General features: G+C 46.5%; 1 protein-coding gene across 1 annotated transcript in view; it reads left to right on the top strand.

Annotated features, from left to right (window-relative positions):
* The window catches only part of SLC5A3 (solute carrier family 5 member 3), a 98,102-nt gene extending 82,177 nt beyond the window's left edge, over positions 1-15,925 (top strand). The window contains exon 2 of the mRNA XM_069636199.1: positions 11,628-15,925. Coding sequence (XP_069492300.1) covers positions 11,921-14,059 — 2,139 coding nt within the window. The 5' untranslated portion in view covers positions 11,628-11,920 and the 3' untranslated portion in view covers positions 14,060-15,925. The remainder of the gene's footprint in view (positions 1-11,627) is intronic.
* Positions 15,926-18,106: the final 2,181 nt, after the last annotated feature.

The raw sequence follows: 18,106 nt of genomic DNA, 5'->3' as shown, positions 1-18,106 counted from the left end.
AAGTGTGTGGTTGAGAAACTGATTGGAGGGACGGTTGCTTATAATAAGGGTATTTTAGATGGGGTGAGGGTTGTGCTGGCGGCATTCTATGCCTCCAAACAAGGCTAAGCGGTATTCATCCAGGGGGCACTATAAGCAATGATGGCTACCGTGGGGGACCTGTATAATGTAGGTGGGCACTTAATTCATAGGCGGATGAACTGTTGGACAGAAGGTCTGCAAGGGACCCACCCATCTCTGGTGGGGAGGGGCACCTGTGTCACTCAATTGTTTCAGGAGGATTGGTGGATGTGTGCAGAACGATGCACTTCGGCTAGAGGGGTATACTTTCTTCCCCGCCCCTCACACCACCTATACTAGAATTGACTACCTGCTCCTAAACAAGGACCAAGGGGGGAGGGTGATCAGCAGTGCCATCAGGCCGATGGGGTGGTCGGACCACGATATGGTGGTAATGAAACTCCATGTAGAAGGGCTTAGCCGATGGAGGTATAATGAATCCCTATGGCGGGACCCAATCTTTGCTGATACTTATGACATTGTTGCATACTTTGAGATTAATGACACAGGAGAGATGGATGTCAATGTGACCTGGGATCTAGGGAAGGCTACCTGGAGGGGGCTCCTTATACGGGAGGGAGTGTGCAAGAAAAGAGAACAGGGATTGCGGGATGAGGTGCTCAGAGGAGACCTTTTAGAAGGGGAATCACAGATGCAAAACTGAGGGCCAATATGATAAGTAGGTGTTGGACACAATACAGAGGAGAAGGGCTGAATTGAAGGGGCTGCAATTGGGGGATAGCCTATGGAAACGTACATGTTTTAGGCAACCATTCTATGAGAAAGGGGACAAAACAGATGCACTGCTTGCCTCAAGGCTCAGAGTGCAGAGGGCAGAGAGGTGGGTTACAGAGCTGATGGACGAAGAGGGTCTTGCGTTGGTCACTCCCGAGGGGATAGCCGAAAGCTTTGCGCACTATTATGAGGGCCTGTATGATACAAAGTGTGTGTGTGTGAGGGTGGGGACGGAGTCCCAGGAATACTTTTAGAAGGGGTAGACATGGTGGAGCTTACTGACGGAGCATGAGTTCTTGGAGGGCCCAGTAAGTGCTGAGGATGTGCTGGCGGCGATCCAATGGTAAGGGCCCGGCCTGAGGATGGTTATATAATGGGATTTTATAAATGGTTTTCTGTGGTGCTTCTGTCACATATGACCAAGGTGTATAATAATATTCTTGAAACCAGGACTGCCCCAATGTCCTTTATTAACACCCTTATCACAGTGGTACCTAAGGAAGGGCAGGACCCGAGCCGGTGCCCCTCCTACCGGCCGATTTCATTGCTCAATGTAGATGAACAAATATATACTTGCATATTGGCTACTCGCTTAGAGGGAACGATGCATCGGTTGGTACACTCAGACCATGTGGTTTTTTATTGTGGGACGGCAGGGAACAGATGCCATAAGGAAAACCTTGGACCTCATGGAGCATGTTTCTGCAGACTCTGAGGGTTTTGCATTACTTAGCCTGGATGTCAAAAAGGCATTTGACCGGGTTGAATGGGGGTTCTTGTTGGCAGTGTTTTGCTTAGTCTGGCTTGTTACCTATTTGTACGCGCTCGTCACTCTTTCACGGTCGATGTACAAGACCATTAATGAAAACAAATGTATATGGGTCCCCTCGTGGACCGTGTTGAGATTTATTATTCACTTAACTATTAGATCACTCGTGTGTACATAGAATTGTCAATACCAAATAAACATTTCAACTATCGAAGATTGTTATGCCAAAAAATTGTCAGTGCCAAATGAACATTTCAACTTTCTAGAATTGTTAGTGCCGACAAGTGTTTTGACCACTTAGGTCGTCTTCAGGGCAAAACATTTTTAGATAAGTCAACTGGGGTATTCAATGCTTAACAGTCCAATTGGCCTCAGGAAACAATAAAATTCCTAATTGTAATATTGTAAATGCACACCATTCATTTTGTTATGCAAGCCACACGTTCCTGTTCTGCCTCTACAACACATAATACAGTCTACACATATTTGGCATGCTCTTGTGTTCGCGCTTTGCGTATCTATAACTTTCTACTGCCCATTATCCTTTCTGCATGTCATTCTAAGACGTTCAGATAACTGCTTCAAATGCAGATGTCGGTCTTGTCCAGCAAAGGATTTTGGGAAATAATGTAGTGTGCAATTTGGGCTATATATGCAACGCCAAACACAAGAGTGGTCATTCAAAGAACAACATCTAGGGTCTTTCGTCTCAGCAGAGGCACGAGGCAGGGATGCCCCACCACCCCCCTGCTTTTTGCATCGTCCATAGAACCGCTCAACATCAAGATAAAACGAGATGGGCCATCACAGTAGGGGAGGCGGAATACAAGATCAGTCTTTACGCTGATGACCTTCTCCTTCATCTTTCCGATGTGGCCACCTCAGTCCGAGGTGTACTCCGATTATAGACCGGTATCTGGTGTTCAGAGTCAACATGGATAACTCGGTCCGTTTGCCCCTGAGTCGAGGGGCTCTGGGGCGGATGATGATTTGGGTGATTTTTTTTTTTTTTTGCATTCCGATTGCAATATGAAAAGTATAAAGTATCTGGCAATACGGATACCCAAGGATCTTAACGAACTTTACATGGGCCTCAGGGTGCACATGAAACGAGACAAGACCAACTACGGGAAAAAGAGTCAGACTAGGGATGAAGAGAAAAAAAGGAGTGGCGCATTAGTCTGGACTAAGGTTAAAAATGTGAGTCTTGATGGCTTTTTTAAAATGAAGAACAGTCGTTCATAAGACCAATAGAGACAGGAAGAGAGTTCCAGAGAAGGAGTGCTTGAACATCAAAACGCACCAATTTAAATCTTGGTTTGATAAGTATGGGTGCTGCAGATGACCGAAGATTTTTGGTGGATATCTTACTTTTGGTATGATCAGATAACTATGCAGGACATGAAAGGGACAAGCATTTATGGGACACTGTAAGAATTTTGTGTGAGATCTTTTTTTCACAGGAAGCCAATGTAGGGCTTTCCTAAACGTGGAACCGTGTACGACGAGAAAGATCAAAAGCTGCGCATACTGCATTATTCTGCGTAATTTGAAGGGCTCGAATGTTATGGGATATATTTACCCACTCAGCTGTACTCGCATCCATAACCAAGCTGCACTTCAGCAGAAGCAGCAAAATGGCTGCGCTGGCTGTGAGCACCATTGCCTCACACCAATACTGCATTTTTCAGCTACAAAAAGATGGCTGCACCATCTTGCCAAGCACATATTGGGCAGGATGGAACAAGGGGGCACACTGAAAAAGCCTGCCAGTGTGTTCTTGCATGTATCAAAGAAGGGGAGTGAAAAAGCAGCGCTGCTTTGCTGCAAGCTCAAAGTTCCCATTGAAAAAGGGAAATATTGGGGGGGGCGCTGTTGTGCGGCTCGTGTGATGGCCGCAGCCTGAGAGTGCTCTGGCAGAGGCTTGAACATTTGGCGTAAAATCCTGCAGTCCAGCTCTGGATTAAACTGCAGAAAGCTAATCACAGTGTGCATGAATCCTGGCGGCACAAGGATATCCGGGTCTGTGCTTTCGGGACCGAGTGGAGCACCGGACTTCAGGCCGCTTTCCTCGTGACCTGATCCTGGCGGGCTGCCCATCACCCACCAACGGCTGAGGACTGCTGCAGACCGCGGCCCTGCTCCTCCTCATTGGTGCCTGCGGGGTGGGCGAGCGGTGTGCTCCTCTGCTTCGGGGACGCCGGAGGTCCCTCAGCCGCCTTCCCCCCCTCCCCCCCCGCTCCCCGTCCGGCAGGGGTGAAGTCGGGGCCCGGAGCGACATCGCAGCACTTCTGGTCAGCCAGCCCGCCTTCGTCTCACCTCATCGCATCGGCCTGGGATGCCCAGGCAACGCCGGCCATACTTGGTGAGTTGGGGGGAGTCCCCACCGGCGCGGGCATGCGGCTCTACACCCCCGAGCTCCCGGGCTTAGCGGAGTGCCCTTGTCCCCTGGTGGCTTCTCTGGTGGGTGGACTGGCCCATACATCCGTCACCCCTTGGCCCCCGACGGAGACCACCGCATCATCCGCATAACATCATCACAGTGAGTGGGTGGGGTAAGTGGTGGGGGGGGTCGGTGGGGAGTGAATTTGGGGGCAGCTGCCCTCCGCCAACATCGTGGGTGCCAGTGGTGCTCTTTTATGTGAACTCTCTTGGGCAACTGTCGCCTCTCCCCTGTGGCCATAAGCACACACCACACTGCACGGGCCCAGACCTGACGACCCCCATATAACTGTGGACTATAGTGGTACTCGTTCCTGGTCCTTGGTGGTGCTGGCCATCCTCATCTGTCCCCCTGTGTTAACCTGGAAACTTGTCTCTGCGGCACGGCGGGGTGGGGGGGGGAACCCGGTGCTCCCAGACCAGGAGTCTGCACAGTGTGGGGGCTGTCAGGGGTCTAGCCTACAGGATTGTGACACCGGCCTGGCCTTGAGCGACTCCTTTGTGGTTATATACAATACATCGCACTATTCTCGTCAGTTCAAACTACACGCTAGCCGGACCAGCATTGGCCCCTCTTCCTCCACGTGTGCTCATTTTTCCTCTTGGGGCCCTACATAACCTCAGTCTCCACAGCCTTTTTGCTTACTACTCCTGCACTCCACTGAGACACTCGGGGGGGGGGGGGGGGGGGCTCTGTTCTCACAAGCCCCCTTTGCTGCCCTTGCATCTTTTCCACCAATGCACCTGGAGGAGATCTTAGAAATGGGTAACCAAAAGAAGCAGGCGAAGATGGACCAATATGCCAGATCTGACCCAACACAGCAAGAGGATGAGCCCGCCTCATCCCAACTCAACATCTTGGCTCTCAACCACACGTTGTTGGCATTAAAAAATAGCACAGACAACTTGGGGGCCAAAATCGATGCGCTGACTTGTAAGGTGGACGTATGTGCGATCCAAATTGAAAAACTGTGTGGCAGAATGTCGGAAGCGGAACACCAGATTGGGGATGGGGAGGAGAAAATCGCTGAGGTTTAACAGGAAGTGGCGCCCCTTCAGCAAACAGTCAAAAAAGTGGTTGCCAAGAACGACGACTTAAAGGGACGATCAAGGAGAAATTATGTCAGGATAACCGGGGTCGCCGAGTCCACTCCTATCGACAACATGGAACTTTTTGTGGAAAAAATTGCTTAAAGAGGTGCTCGACGACCCCCCCCCCACCCCGGTACAAACATGTTCATGGTGGAGCGGGCCCACCACTCCCTTGCGACCAGACCTCTCCCGGGGGCCCCGGAGAGAGCCATCATCGCCTGCATATTCAACTATTGGGACCGGGACATTCTTCTCCGTGCGGCAAGAGAAAATAAAGACCCTTCGGTGTGGCTCGGCAACAATTAGACTTTTCCTAGACTTCAGCCAACAGGTTCAGGACCAGAGGAAACCCTTCCAATCAGTGAAAAACATCCTGAGGAAGAAAGATATTCGCTATTCGAGGATCTATCCCGCCAAACCCGGGGTTGTTTGTGAAGGGAAAACCTTATTCTTCACCTCACTGGAATCTGCGGAATGATTCGCATCGGAGGTCCCAGACCTGGGGGCCTCCCCCGCCTCCATCCTAGGCTGATCTGGGCGGGTCTGAATCCTTTTCACAGCGCCAATCTGATCGCGGACCCTCCGGGCCTGGTCCGGGACCTCACTTGACAACGTTTGGAACAACAACTATGTTTGTTAACTGTGATATCAAAGTTAAAATGTGATAATTAAGCCTCTCGCCACTGGGAGACACGACGGCTGCCAGCTCCCCCCTTGCTCAGCGGCAGTTGACTGAGTTATTGTTTAATGGTTGGTGATAAGTGAGTGGGGGGTGGGATACATTGGCCGGTAGGTTGGAGTTTCTGGCGTGGGTGGAGGGAGGGTGTGGGGGGTTATGGTTATGCACCAGCCGGTGCTCTTAGTTCAGTTGGGGAGGTTGGGGGGGCAGGGTGGTGGTAGGGAAACCTCTTCTGGGACCCAGGGGTCCACTGCACACTCAATAACCATAAAGTACTTAAAATGCCTTAACCAGAGGGAAGGCTGCCCACTGCACACTTCACAGTCCTGAAATACCTAAAAGGACTTGCGCAAGTCAGTTTTCTCGCATTGCCACTATTAGGAAATACCCACCTGCTAAGCATAACTTGACACTACCTCAGGGGGCTCCCGCCCCCGCAAACGCAATCATAACCCTGATCACATGGAATATCCGGGGCCTCACCAACAGTAAAAAGACGCGCCTCATTTCTAATCATGTGAGGAATCACCATGCTAATGTCCTTTGTATGCAGGAAACGCCCTTGGGAAAGGAACGGAAGCTACCAGCTCTGCCCGGCTGGGATATCCATAGGTACGGCTCATCACACAGTACCCAGTCACGGGGTGTCCCAATATACATTCACCGCTCACTGGAATTCAAATTGCATAAGCAGGTATCAGACACCGAGGGTCGGTTTATCCTGGTTGCCGGGGAAATAGGGGGATGGCCCGTCCTTTTCATAAATGTATACGGTCCTAACTTTGACTCCTGGAATTTTTCCAGTCACCTACATACATTCCCTGGCTACAAGGTGATCTGGGCGGGCGGCTTTAATCATCTCTATCAGTGGATAGGTCCTCTCCAGCACAAACATCCCCCAAAAGGGCTGCCCAAAAATGGAAATCTATTGCAACAGACTACACCCTGGTCGATATTTGGCGCCTTCTCCACACTGACGATCGCGGGTTCACCTTTCATTCGAGTGTACTCTCTAGTTCCTCTAGAATAGACTATATTCACTTGTCTTCAGAGCTGGTCCGGGTGCCCAGCAGAGCAGAGACCGAACCCTTTCCGGCCATGGTGCAGTTTTCAGACCCGATCGCCTCCTCCAGGCACCCCCCATGGAGGTTCCGTGCACGGGCATTAGAAGACGCAGCATTCCGCAAGGACATACGTCGAAAGATCTCCGAATTCTTTGAACTAAATATGGATTCTGTCTCGGACCCGGGGATGGTTTGGGAAACGTTCAAGTTGTATATCCGGGGCTGATGTATATCACAAGAGGGAGGTGTCCTTAAAAGCATTTGTAGAGCGATTGCTTCCAAAGAAAAAGATATAAAAGACTTGGAGTTCTGGCAGACCCACTCGGACTCCCTCCTGCTCCAGTCTATCCTGACGGCCACCCGCAAAGAGCTATGCTCGCTGATGGAGGACGAGAATAGATTTTTGTGTGACCCTGTCGCAGCTTCCAGGTATGGGGAGGAGGACCGTCCGAGTAGGGCTTTGGCCTGGGCCATTAGGCAGGTACACCACCTGGACCCCATAATAGAAATAGAGACACCCGAGGGAGGGACCACTAGGGACTCGCGGAGTATAAATGCTGCATTCCGACAATATTATGAGATGTTGTGTACGTCCAGGTGCATGGTGGGCCACAACTCCATCGTTCATTATTTAGATAGAATCGCCCTGGGATGGCTGGACCCAGAGGTCAGAGCTCTCCCCAATGATCCTCCCACAGACGAGGAATTCCTTGAGGTGATAATGCTCACTCCCAAACGGTAAAGCCCCTGGTACGGATGGCATTACTGCCGAACTGTACAAAGCCTTCCCGTCCCTACTCATCCCCCATATGCGTAGTATGTAGGAAGCAGCTATCTCATCAGGGGTCCTCCTGGAGTCCACCAGGACAGCCCTGGTGACGGTATTGCTTAAACCTAATAAGGACCCCAAGAATTGGGAGCCCTGTCTGTTCTACAGATAAATAGGTCCAAATCCGAGATTTTCCCGCTCACCCCTGGTGTTTCCCCACAGGGCATAGGTGGCGCCTTTGCCTGGTGTCCACAGGGCATCCGTTATCTGGGCGTCCAGGTGTCCACGTCCCCAGCCCGATTATACGAGGAGAACTATGCTGCAGTCATGCAACACTTGGAACACTGGGTAGACACGTGGGTCCGCCTCCCTATCCCACAGGCGGCCCGTATCGCTTTATCCAAGATGGTCATTTTGCCGAAATGATTGTACGTTTTTAACAACGTCCCGATATGGCCGCCTGTTACCTTCTGGAATCGTTTAAAGAGCATGATGATCAAATTGATTTGGGCTGGGAAGCAACCTTGCAACTTGCTGCACACAATGTCTCTCCCATGCAACCAGGGCGGACTGGACATCCCCGATTTCTTCCTGTATTATCTCATGGCCCAGGTCCAGTACGCTGTGTGGTGGTGGTCCCCTACGAGCGACGTCCCCTATTTGCACCAGGAGAAGGTTCTCACTAAGCCTGATGACCTAAGGGGCCTGCTCTGGGCTCCCCGGGGAGCGACACGCGAGGGCTAAAATACAACCCCTAGAGATCACCCTGCAGGCATGGGACTATCTGGCGAAGAAGGTGGGCTTGGACTCCAGCTGTCTAGGCCCAAGTCAATTTCAGTGCATCTGTGTTTCTAACAAATCGCTGCCTACAAGAAACTAACTATGGATACAGAACAATGTGGGAAATTCAGATGGAACCTTTTTGAAAGGAAAATGCTAGCGGGCCTCCCACCGTGTTAAAATGTACTTTTGCAAAGAAAGAAAAATACTTGTTTAAAAGTGTATGTTGGATAAGGCCCTGCCCTTATTTAGCAATGTGAAGGGGGTTTTGCTGTGTGTGGGGATACAACCCTGTGCCCCTAGTGTATGTTTTTGGGCACGTGTGTGTGTGTGTGTGTGGCCCACAGAGCTCGGTATGGGCTGGTAGCAGCTCCATGCTGAATTTTACATTTTGGGATACCCAGGCCCTGCCATTGGAATCCGTTGATTCCTGATAGGAAACAAGATGGCCCCTGTGGCCTCTTGCGTTCTGTTGCCTGTTACCTTGTTTTCCCAAAGTCCTGGGAAGCCCTGACTCTGTCCCTTCCCCCTGACTGGCTGTTGAGTGGAAGTTCCATATAAGGTGTTGTTGTGAAGTCCAGGCCAGACTGGCTGGAGCCTTCCCAGTGACTGTATGTTGTGGGTACACCCTGTGGGTGGGACCTGGGTGAATGGGTGTGTGACCAATATGCACTTCTTGTTGTGGATGTCTCGGTTCTGGTGTTTGACACAATGACTGAGACAGCCCTGCCTGTAACTGGTATGAATGCAGTGTGTAGTATTGAATGGCTGGGTACTTGTCCCAAAACACATTCCTTGTTGTGAGTGTCTGAGAGGGAGAAATATGGCCTGAATGCACTGTATGCCTGATTGGCTGGCTGACTGCATGAATGCCCTTCTGTATGATTGGCTGCTGAGTGTGACCCACCAGTGTGGATGAGAGACAGAATAGTATATCTGGGGACCTCTCAACACTGGAAATTGTTCAGAAGCTGAGTTGACAATTGAAGAGTAACTGGAACTGCTTGACGCCCAGCTGGAAGAAAAACTGCTGCTGCATTTGCTTCGACCCGATCCGAAAGCTGTTGAGTTCATCAAGGACTGATCCAAGAGAGGACCTGGTTAGGCGCCCTCTTCCCGTGCTCCGAGGGACCATCGAGCACTGCTAACCTTCGCCGAAGCTCCCTGGAAGTCGGACCCTCGAAAGGTTCCCGACCGGAGACGGGGACCGCTGAGGAGAACGAAGTAAAGCACCCGGACATCGATGCCGTCAAAGTCCATTGCCATTGACCAGGGTTCAGAGTATCGCGTAACCGCTGGAGGCCGGTCAAAGCCGTGTTGCCCAGAAGAGGGGACCGCTTGACGCTGTGCCGCCGACGACTGGAGCTGCACACTCCTTTGCCTAAGACTTTTGATTCCCGGATGCGCTCATCCGCACCGCTGCCTACCTATCGCGCCAGAGAAGGCCAGGCCGTCGACGCACCGAGGAGCATTCGCCAGTGGATTTCCCGCCACCCAAAGACCACAAAGACTTCAACGACTCGACACCCTTGTCGGGCCACAGTTCTTCAGAAACTCTTTGTGGTCCTGAACTATCAAACGCTGAGGTGCCCCGCACACCTCATCCAGGTGGTGCTCGTCGGCGACGTTCTGCCAGGATTGATGCCGTGGTCTCGGCACCATCAAACTTTTCATCATTGACGCCAAGTTCACCGTCTTCAACGCCTCTCGACGATTCGTGGCTCCTGCTTTAAAGGGAGTCGCTCAAGAAGGATCCATCGACGAACTCTGCTCTACAGGTACATTGGGGGGCTAGAAACCTTATAGAAGGAAATAAGACTTATAGAACAATATATGGACTGGGCTTATGATATATCTTTAATTTACAGGTTGCCCAGGTGGAGGGGATCTGCACACAGAACTCTGCCTAGTTGGTAGGGGTCAATATTCTGCCCATTGTTCTAACCAACTGCTTTCCTCCTATATCTATTGTTGGTTACTTTTATTCCTTGATCTGTGTGACATTTGACCAGAGTATAGTTGAAGCACTTTAATGTGATCTGATAATAATGGTGCTACCACTTTAGAACTGTATAAATTTGCCATTGTAGATTTTCTGAGCAAAAAGTGAGTTCTTGTCATAGTGTACATAACCTTGAATATTAATTATATAAAGACTTAACTAATACAGTGTGTGGATATTCCTTTGTGGGGGCTTGGGGACTACACTATACTTAAGAACCAGCCTGCATCACCTCCTGAGAAGCTAGGCCTTGATTGCTCATCCATTGCTATCGTAATAGAGAATCTTGGCTGGGGTCCTCTGTGCCTCTCCTCTACCCTACAGAGAGCAGAAGTACAGATGCCCCCCCCTCCAATCTTTACAGGGCACTGCAGTTTTCTGTTTCAACTTCTCTTCATCCTCCTCTTGCCTTTTTTTTTTTACTTCTAAATGCTTGTTCAGACAGATTTGTTTAGATATTACAGGTAAGGTCAATTTGCTGAACATGTTGGCAAAAGGTGTATTAATTCCGGTGTGCAATGTAGAAATTTGGCTGGATTTATGTTTGTCACATCATGTCTGTTCATTTCTAATTTAATACATTAAGCTCGAAGCTAAATTTTAAATATTGTTATTTCATTGGGGCTAGAGCCATGAAAACTATGGCAGTGGGAAGCAGTGCGCTTCCTGAAAACTGGTATGAAGTCAAAATAATTGTATGCATTGGGTTTGTGAATAAATGATCAAATTGTAGGATAGTGTGATAACTATTTTTCCATATTCCTAGATGAAGTACATCTGCCCCCGACCTGCCTGCTAATTTGAAGTAGTTGAGCCCTTTATACAGATCCAGTTCTAAAACCATTGTGAAACTTAATCGAAGCTTCTCTCAGTTGCCTATGCTCCAATATTCTATTTTAATACAATCTTTCTTCATGCCAATAATACTTATTGTACTTTTTATTTGCTTTCGACTGTAATCGTTGGAACTATTCAACCAGCAAAAAAGAACATTTTCTGTTACGAAGAACATATTTACTGTTTTTGGTGGTATGCGCTGTAGGAACCTGAATCTTTAACCTGGTGTCTTACTGAATTTTAGGTTTTGTTGAACAAGCTTGGCAATCCATAGTTGGATTTTAACCTTGCATGCTAAGGTGACGACTTTAGAATTAATTGTCAAATGTGTATTTTCTCTTCACAGTAACTACCCTGCTCTAATTCCATCTTTGTCTTTTGTTTTTGCTGCTTTGCAGGGTTGGTTACACAGTAGCCTTCTCTAAACTTAACGGATGTTTAAGAATTTCTTCGGCATCACCAAAGTTACATGCTGATGATCTTGTGCAATGCCATTTGAAAGTCCTTAAATTCCAATTAAGAAGCTGAGAAAAATATTCTTTCATCAGTGAACGACCAACAAATCAGCAAACCAAAGGACAAATACTTGACTGCATCTTATTTTTTAGTCCAATTCACATTTTCCATTAGGAAAAAAAGACTGCAGTTTGTGTTGCTTCGCTGGAGGATTTTTATTTGAACAGTTAGAAACATGAGGGCTTCAATGGAGGCTGCAGACATTGCTGTCGTGGCATTGTACTTTGTGCTTGTGTTGTTCATTGGATTTTTTGCGATGTGGAAATCTAACAGGAGTACTGTGTCGGGGTATTTTTTGGCCGGCCGTTCCATGACCTGGGCAGCTATTGGTGCTTCATTGTTTGTGAGCAATATTGGGAGCGAACACTTCATCGGCCTTGCTGGATCTGGTGCAGCAAGTGGGTTTGCTGTCGGTGCATGGGAGTTCAATGCCCTGATGTTGTTGCAGCTCTTAGGTTGGATCTTTATTCCTGTGTACATCCGATCAGGAGTTTACACCATGCCTGAATATTTGTCCAAACGCTTTGGAGGACATAGAATTCAAATATATTTTGCTGTTTTGTCTTTAATCCTTTACATCTTTACAAAGCTATCTGTAGACCTGTATTCAGGTGCACTATTTATTCAAGAATCTCTTGGGTGGAATCTCTATTTGTCCATCACCCTGCTGATTAGCATGACTGCATTGCTGACTGTTACTGGAGGTCTAGTGGCAGTCATATACACAGACATGCTCCAGGCACTACTTATGATTATTGGGGCGCTCACGCTTATGATTATCAGCATGATTGAAATTGGAGGGTTTGAAGAGGTTAAAAGGAGGTACATGTTAGCAACACCAAATGTCACCTCGATATTGTTGGCCAACAATTTCACCAATTCCAATACTTGCCATGTATCTCCAAAGCCAGACTCCTTAAAAATGTTGCGTGAGCCAACAGATGAAGACCTTCCATGGCCTGGATTTCTCCTTGGGCAGACCCCAGCCTCTGTCTGGTATTGGTGTGCCGACCAGGTCATTGTACAAAGGGTTTTAGCAGCAAAGAACATTTCTCATGCAAAGGGAGCAACCTTAATGGCTGGCTTTTTAAAGATCTTGCCCATGTTTATCATAGTAATTCCGGGAATGATTTCAAGGATACTGTTTGCAGATGATATTGCCTGTGTCAACCCAGAGCACTGCATGCAAGTATGCGGGAGCAGAGCTGGATGCTCCAATATTGCGTACCCCCGCTTGGTGATGAAAGTTCTTCCAGTTGGCCTTCGTGGACTGATGATGGCCGTAATGATCGCAGCGCTGATGAGCGATTTGGATTCTATATTTAACAGTGCCAGCACAATTTTCACCCTTGATATCTACAAATTTATCAGAAAGCATGCAACCTCTCGAGAACTCATGTTGGTTGGCAGATTGTTTGTTGCATTTATGGTGCTTATAAGCATTGCCTGGGTGCCAATCATCGTGGAAATGCAAGGAGGCCAGATGTACCTCTACATCCAGGAGGTCGCAGATTACCTGACTCCACCTGTGGCGGCGTTATTTCTTTTGGGCATATTTTGGAAGCGCTGCAACGAGCGTGGTGCGTTCTGGGGTGGAATGGTTGGCTTTGTTTTGGGTGCCACCCGCCTAATCCTGGCATTTGTTTATCGGCCGCCTGAATGTGATCAGCCTGATAATAGACCAGGCTTTATCAAATCCATCCATTACATGTATATTGCCACAGCTCTCTTTTGGATCACTGGAGTAATCACTGTAGTTGTAAGTCTACTTACGCCGCCGCCAGATAAGGAACAGATCCGAACCACAACTTTCTGGGCACTGAAAAACAAGACTCTGAAACAAAGCTTGCCTAAGGAGGAAGAATGCAAAGTACCAGACAAGACTGTCGTAACATGCACTGAAGACACAAAGCATATCATTCCAAATGGTAAGTCAGAAGGGTCCATCAAACACCAGCCTGAGGATATCACACTCTTGGTGGCTTACAGCCAGGAGAGCCAAGTGAATTCTACATGTGCCTCGGAGGCCGAGACACCCATAGATTGCTATTCCAATGGACAAGCGGCTCTCATGGGGCAGACAGAGCAAGCAGGAGAGCCTGAACGTATTGGCAAATGCCCAACGTTTTTGGATTGGTTCTGTGGTTACAAGACTGAAAATGTAAACAAAAGAACCATCCATGATGAGATAGTTGAAGAAACTGTTTGTTTACAAATGTTGGAAGAGACTCCTCTTGTTAGACGAATTCTCAATGTTGGGCTACTCTGTGTATGCTCTGTTGGAATATCCATGTTTGTGTATTTTTCTTTGTGAACATTCATCTGTGTTCTTATGTGCTGCAGCCATGTTTCAAAGCCACCGGTATTCATTGTGTATGTGTGGGAGTACTCACGTCTTCATTAGCTGCGATGCAGCTGTAAGGCGTCATGTTGGAGTTATACAAAATACTTGACGTAAACAAATGGCATTGTTGGCACTGAACCATTTAACCAAATAAGTGCACCTGTAAAATGGGGTATTGGTTAAAACCCCCGCCGTGAAAATGATGCTTCTAGCAGTAGATTTTTTATTTTTTGTATTCATTTTATTTAAGCAAAGACATGATTTGAATGAATGTTCAAATAAGCACCTTCCTTTGTCTCCTTGTTTTGTACCAGATCGGAAGGGTGTAATCAAAAGCATAGTGACATTTAAGACCCTGCGCCGAGGTACTACAGTCATGGGGCAAAGTAGCACTTAAGGAAGTCTACCCTCAGGGGCAGTGAATGTGACTACATATAAAATGTTATTTAGCTGTTGCGTCTAATGTGTAGGATTCACTGACAAACATGTTGGTGTTTTGTGTAAAGAAGTCTGGATTAAAATACTAATTATGAGACATCAGATAACCTCTTTATGTATTGGACCATTTCTATGTTGTGGTACCATTGCAAAAGCTGAACTCTCTATTCCTTCTACCTAAAGACCATGGATATCTGAAATTACATATTTCCTTCTCTATGTACGCTGGTATAAATGTTAGTTCTTAGTCTTTTTTGTGTTATATTTTTCATCTGTCAGATGTAAAGCCGCTTCCAAATTGAACTTGTTACATGCCAAACATAGCAAATTGTTAATTGCCGTTTAAATCCTCTGTTTCAGGAGTGGGCTGGATTGGGTGGGGACATAGTGTCTTTGTTGCTAGAATCATGAATTGCTAGAAATATGTATTTGTACTGCTTTTATGGGCGTTTGTGACCTTCCCCTCCTCCCTTTTGAAAATGGGACAAATTCTAATGTGTTTCCCCACAGATAGTGCTGGTGAAGAGCGTATAATATGCCTTAGCGATAGCAGTTATTTTTGTGTTGCAATTGCTTCCAATGTACATGTTGAGCAGTGTGTGACGTGTTTCACCTGATTGTCATTGCATTTCTAGAACTGAGTCCTTTTTTTTTTACCAAAAAGGATACATTTGGAAAATGTTGGCCAAGATGAATATACTGCCTTACTCGGGGTGCAGAAATCCAAGTTGCATATTACTAGCCAGCCATAAAAATGTTACTCGCCACTTCAATTCTATATATACACACAGCACAAAATGTCTTACTTGCCCATGAGTCCAATATTACTAGCCAATGGCTAGTGTTGAGTCCACATTTTGCACCCTGACCTTAATTATAACCAACTACAAATAATATAGGCCTTACAAAAAACATTCCTTGACGGCTGCACTATATCACCCTTTTGCCTCCTCCCGTACCCCATCCTAGTTTTACAGAAATGGAAGAGATCAATTGTTTGTCCATCACCCTTTGTGAATAGCCAAACGTAGGTGAGAAAGTTAATATTTGGAGAATCCAGAATTCTGAAAATTAAAGCGTGGTATGCCTTAAGAATGCTAGAGATTGTTCTGGCTGTAGCCAATGTAACTCCAAATAAGAGTATTTTACAGCTTTAAAGTTTGCCACCGAATGCTCACAGCATGTACCTTTTTCAAAATGTGACCCGGACTCTGGTTTAGAATCTTTCTTTTTTTTTTTTTTTTTCTTCAGATGAGAGCATTTTACTCCCTACTTCTGAAGAAGGGGGTTAAATTTAACTTTAAAAAAGTAAAAGATCACTTTGTTGTCAAACATGGATATTTTGGTGTAAAGCATTGAGACTATTAATGCACATAAATAAAAAAGTATATATTTTTACCTCCAGCTATATTGTCTTTTTTTCCCTTCTATTTTGTTTTTGTGGGCTGGCTATTCTGTGGTCAGTGTTCTGCTTTCTATGTTCTTTTGCATTCTCTCTTCCCTCTATGCACTGTCAGTTTGTTCCATCTTTTCTTTTGTGCTGTTCGCCCTCGAGTAATACATGCACCACTATTTATAACTGTTTCCACACTTTTGTGAGGCCTGTTCCCCATTTTGTGTTCTCCGTATTTCTTTACCCTTATGGTATTTTGTGCTACTTTTATGCCCTGTTACTGGTGTGTGTTCACTTTCCCACCGTTCATGACAATTTCTTTTTATGTTGACCATTCTTCTTATTTTTGCTCTGTCTCAGTTATCTGTTTTCGTCTCTTGGTAATGTGTTTGTGTGCTCTTACTGCTTATGGGCTGTGTTTAAATACCTAAGTAACTTCATCTGATTGCTTGGTTGGTTCTTTGCCTTGGACACATTGCTTAAAGGCTTATTTTGTATTGAATTGTTCATGCTTCTCTAGCATTTTAAAGGTAAAATTGGAGAATTCAACAACTGTAGTGCATGTACAGAGATTGAGTATGTGTCAAAGCATATGTAGCCCTCACTTAAAAATCCCACTGGACCTTCGGGGTGAGCCCCTTGGTTTACATACTCGCCTGATGAGAAAATGCACTCGCCCCAATGTGATGGGCGACAACTTACAATTATTTTATTTTTATACCATTGCTCTGTAAAATGGTGCACGTCATCCTATGCACACTGCATATTTGGTGCAATGCTGCTAACCAATGGCTGGCTATGCCTAGTGAAACTTTTATTTGCCATTAACTGCAAACAAAGTTTGTTTGCAGTAAATGTCAAATGTTTCAAACATATGCATACTTGCAAATGGTACTTGTCATTTTATAAAATCGCCTTGCCTGCATGAGTGGGCTAGTAGATTTTGTGAGCCCTGATAACATGAATACTTGGCGTGTTTTAATTGTTCCTTTTTAAATGTTCCACCATTGCAGCAGTTCCTCAGAAGCCAGCCTTTCCACTGTGCTTTTTCTTCTTCTTTATATGCTACTTAGTGTTACCCCTTTCACCAGGGGTCATCGCCTCACCTTGAAGCAACCTGGCTCATCCAACGCATCTCTCCCTGCATATTCCTTCTGTCATGCCATGCCTTTCTATCCATGTATGCCCCTCCCATACGCAGGCAATATCTATGCATGGAAAGAATATGGCTAGGGACAGATGTTTGTCTGGGTTGGTCCAAGTCTTCATTTACTCACAGAAGTAAAATCACTGTAGTTCGCTTTCCAGGATTTAAGGATGCCACAGTGTTTTCCAGTTTTGGGAGCCACTGAACTTACTTGGGCAAACAAACCAGATTGACCAAAAGAAGTCCTGCTGTTGTGTTGTATCAGGTTTTTGTAGAGTGGTTACATTTGCCACTGAGACGGCTTTTTGGTGCTGAGACAATAGTTGTGTATTGAGACTGTAAAGGCAACATTTAGGGGACCAGGGAGGTTTCCATCTTCTTTCTGAAGACTGTCTGATCAATTATATTCCTGATGCTTTCTGGCAGGGCGTTCCATAGTTTGGAAACGAGCAGGGAAAAGTAACAACGCCGAAATTGGAATAATTTGGGAGTGGTAAGCTCAGTAGGACCTGAAGAATTGAGAAGGCTTTGTGTATATCTGGTAAACCCCTGCTGTAATGATGTGGGGACAAGAATACATAGCACAATGTGTACTAAACAGAGGATCCTGAAGACTGATGACTAGTTTAGCATGTTAAGACCTTGGGAGGCATGATTGTGCATTCCTAGCTGGCCAAGCACATGAATCACTGCATTCTGTACATTCTGAAGCCAATAAAGTAAACCTTTTTTGGTATGCCTAGGAATACGCTATTGGCATAGTAAATATGTGATTAGTGCTAGGACCGTTTAGACTTTCTCCGCAAAGGTAAGAAATGTGAAAATCCATTCAAGGAGTTTTCGGTTAAAAAAAAAGCCTTTCTTCACTACTATGGCAACGTGAGGTTCCAGGGATAGTTTGTCCAATATGACTTCTAGTTTCTTTACCTGGTTTGCCCTCTTGCTCAATCGTTGTGTGGCCTAGAATTGTGCAGGCCAAGTGCTGATGGGGCGCGTTGACTAGAAGCATTTAAATGTTTTCGGAGTCCTCTTAAGGCTG

The sequence above is a fragment of the Ambystoma mexicanum genome, chromosome 7p (assembly GCF_040938575.1).
Source record: "Ambystoma mexicanum isolate Mex_15411 chromosome 7p, UKY_AmexF1_1, whole genome shotgun sequence".
Lineage (NCBI taxonomy): Eukaryota > Metazoa > Chordata > Amphibia > Caudata > Ambystomatidae > Ambystoma > Ambystoma mexicanum.
This window is presented reverse-complemented; position numbering and strand designations above follow the sequence as displayed.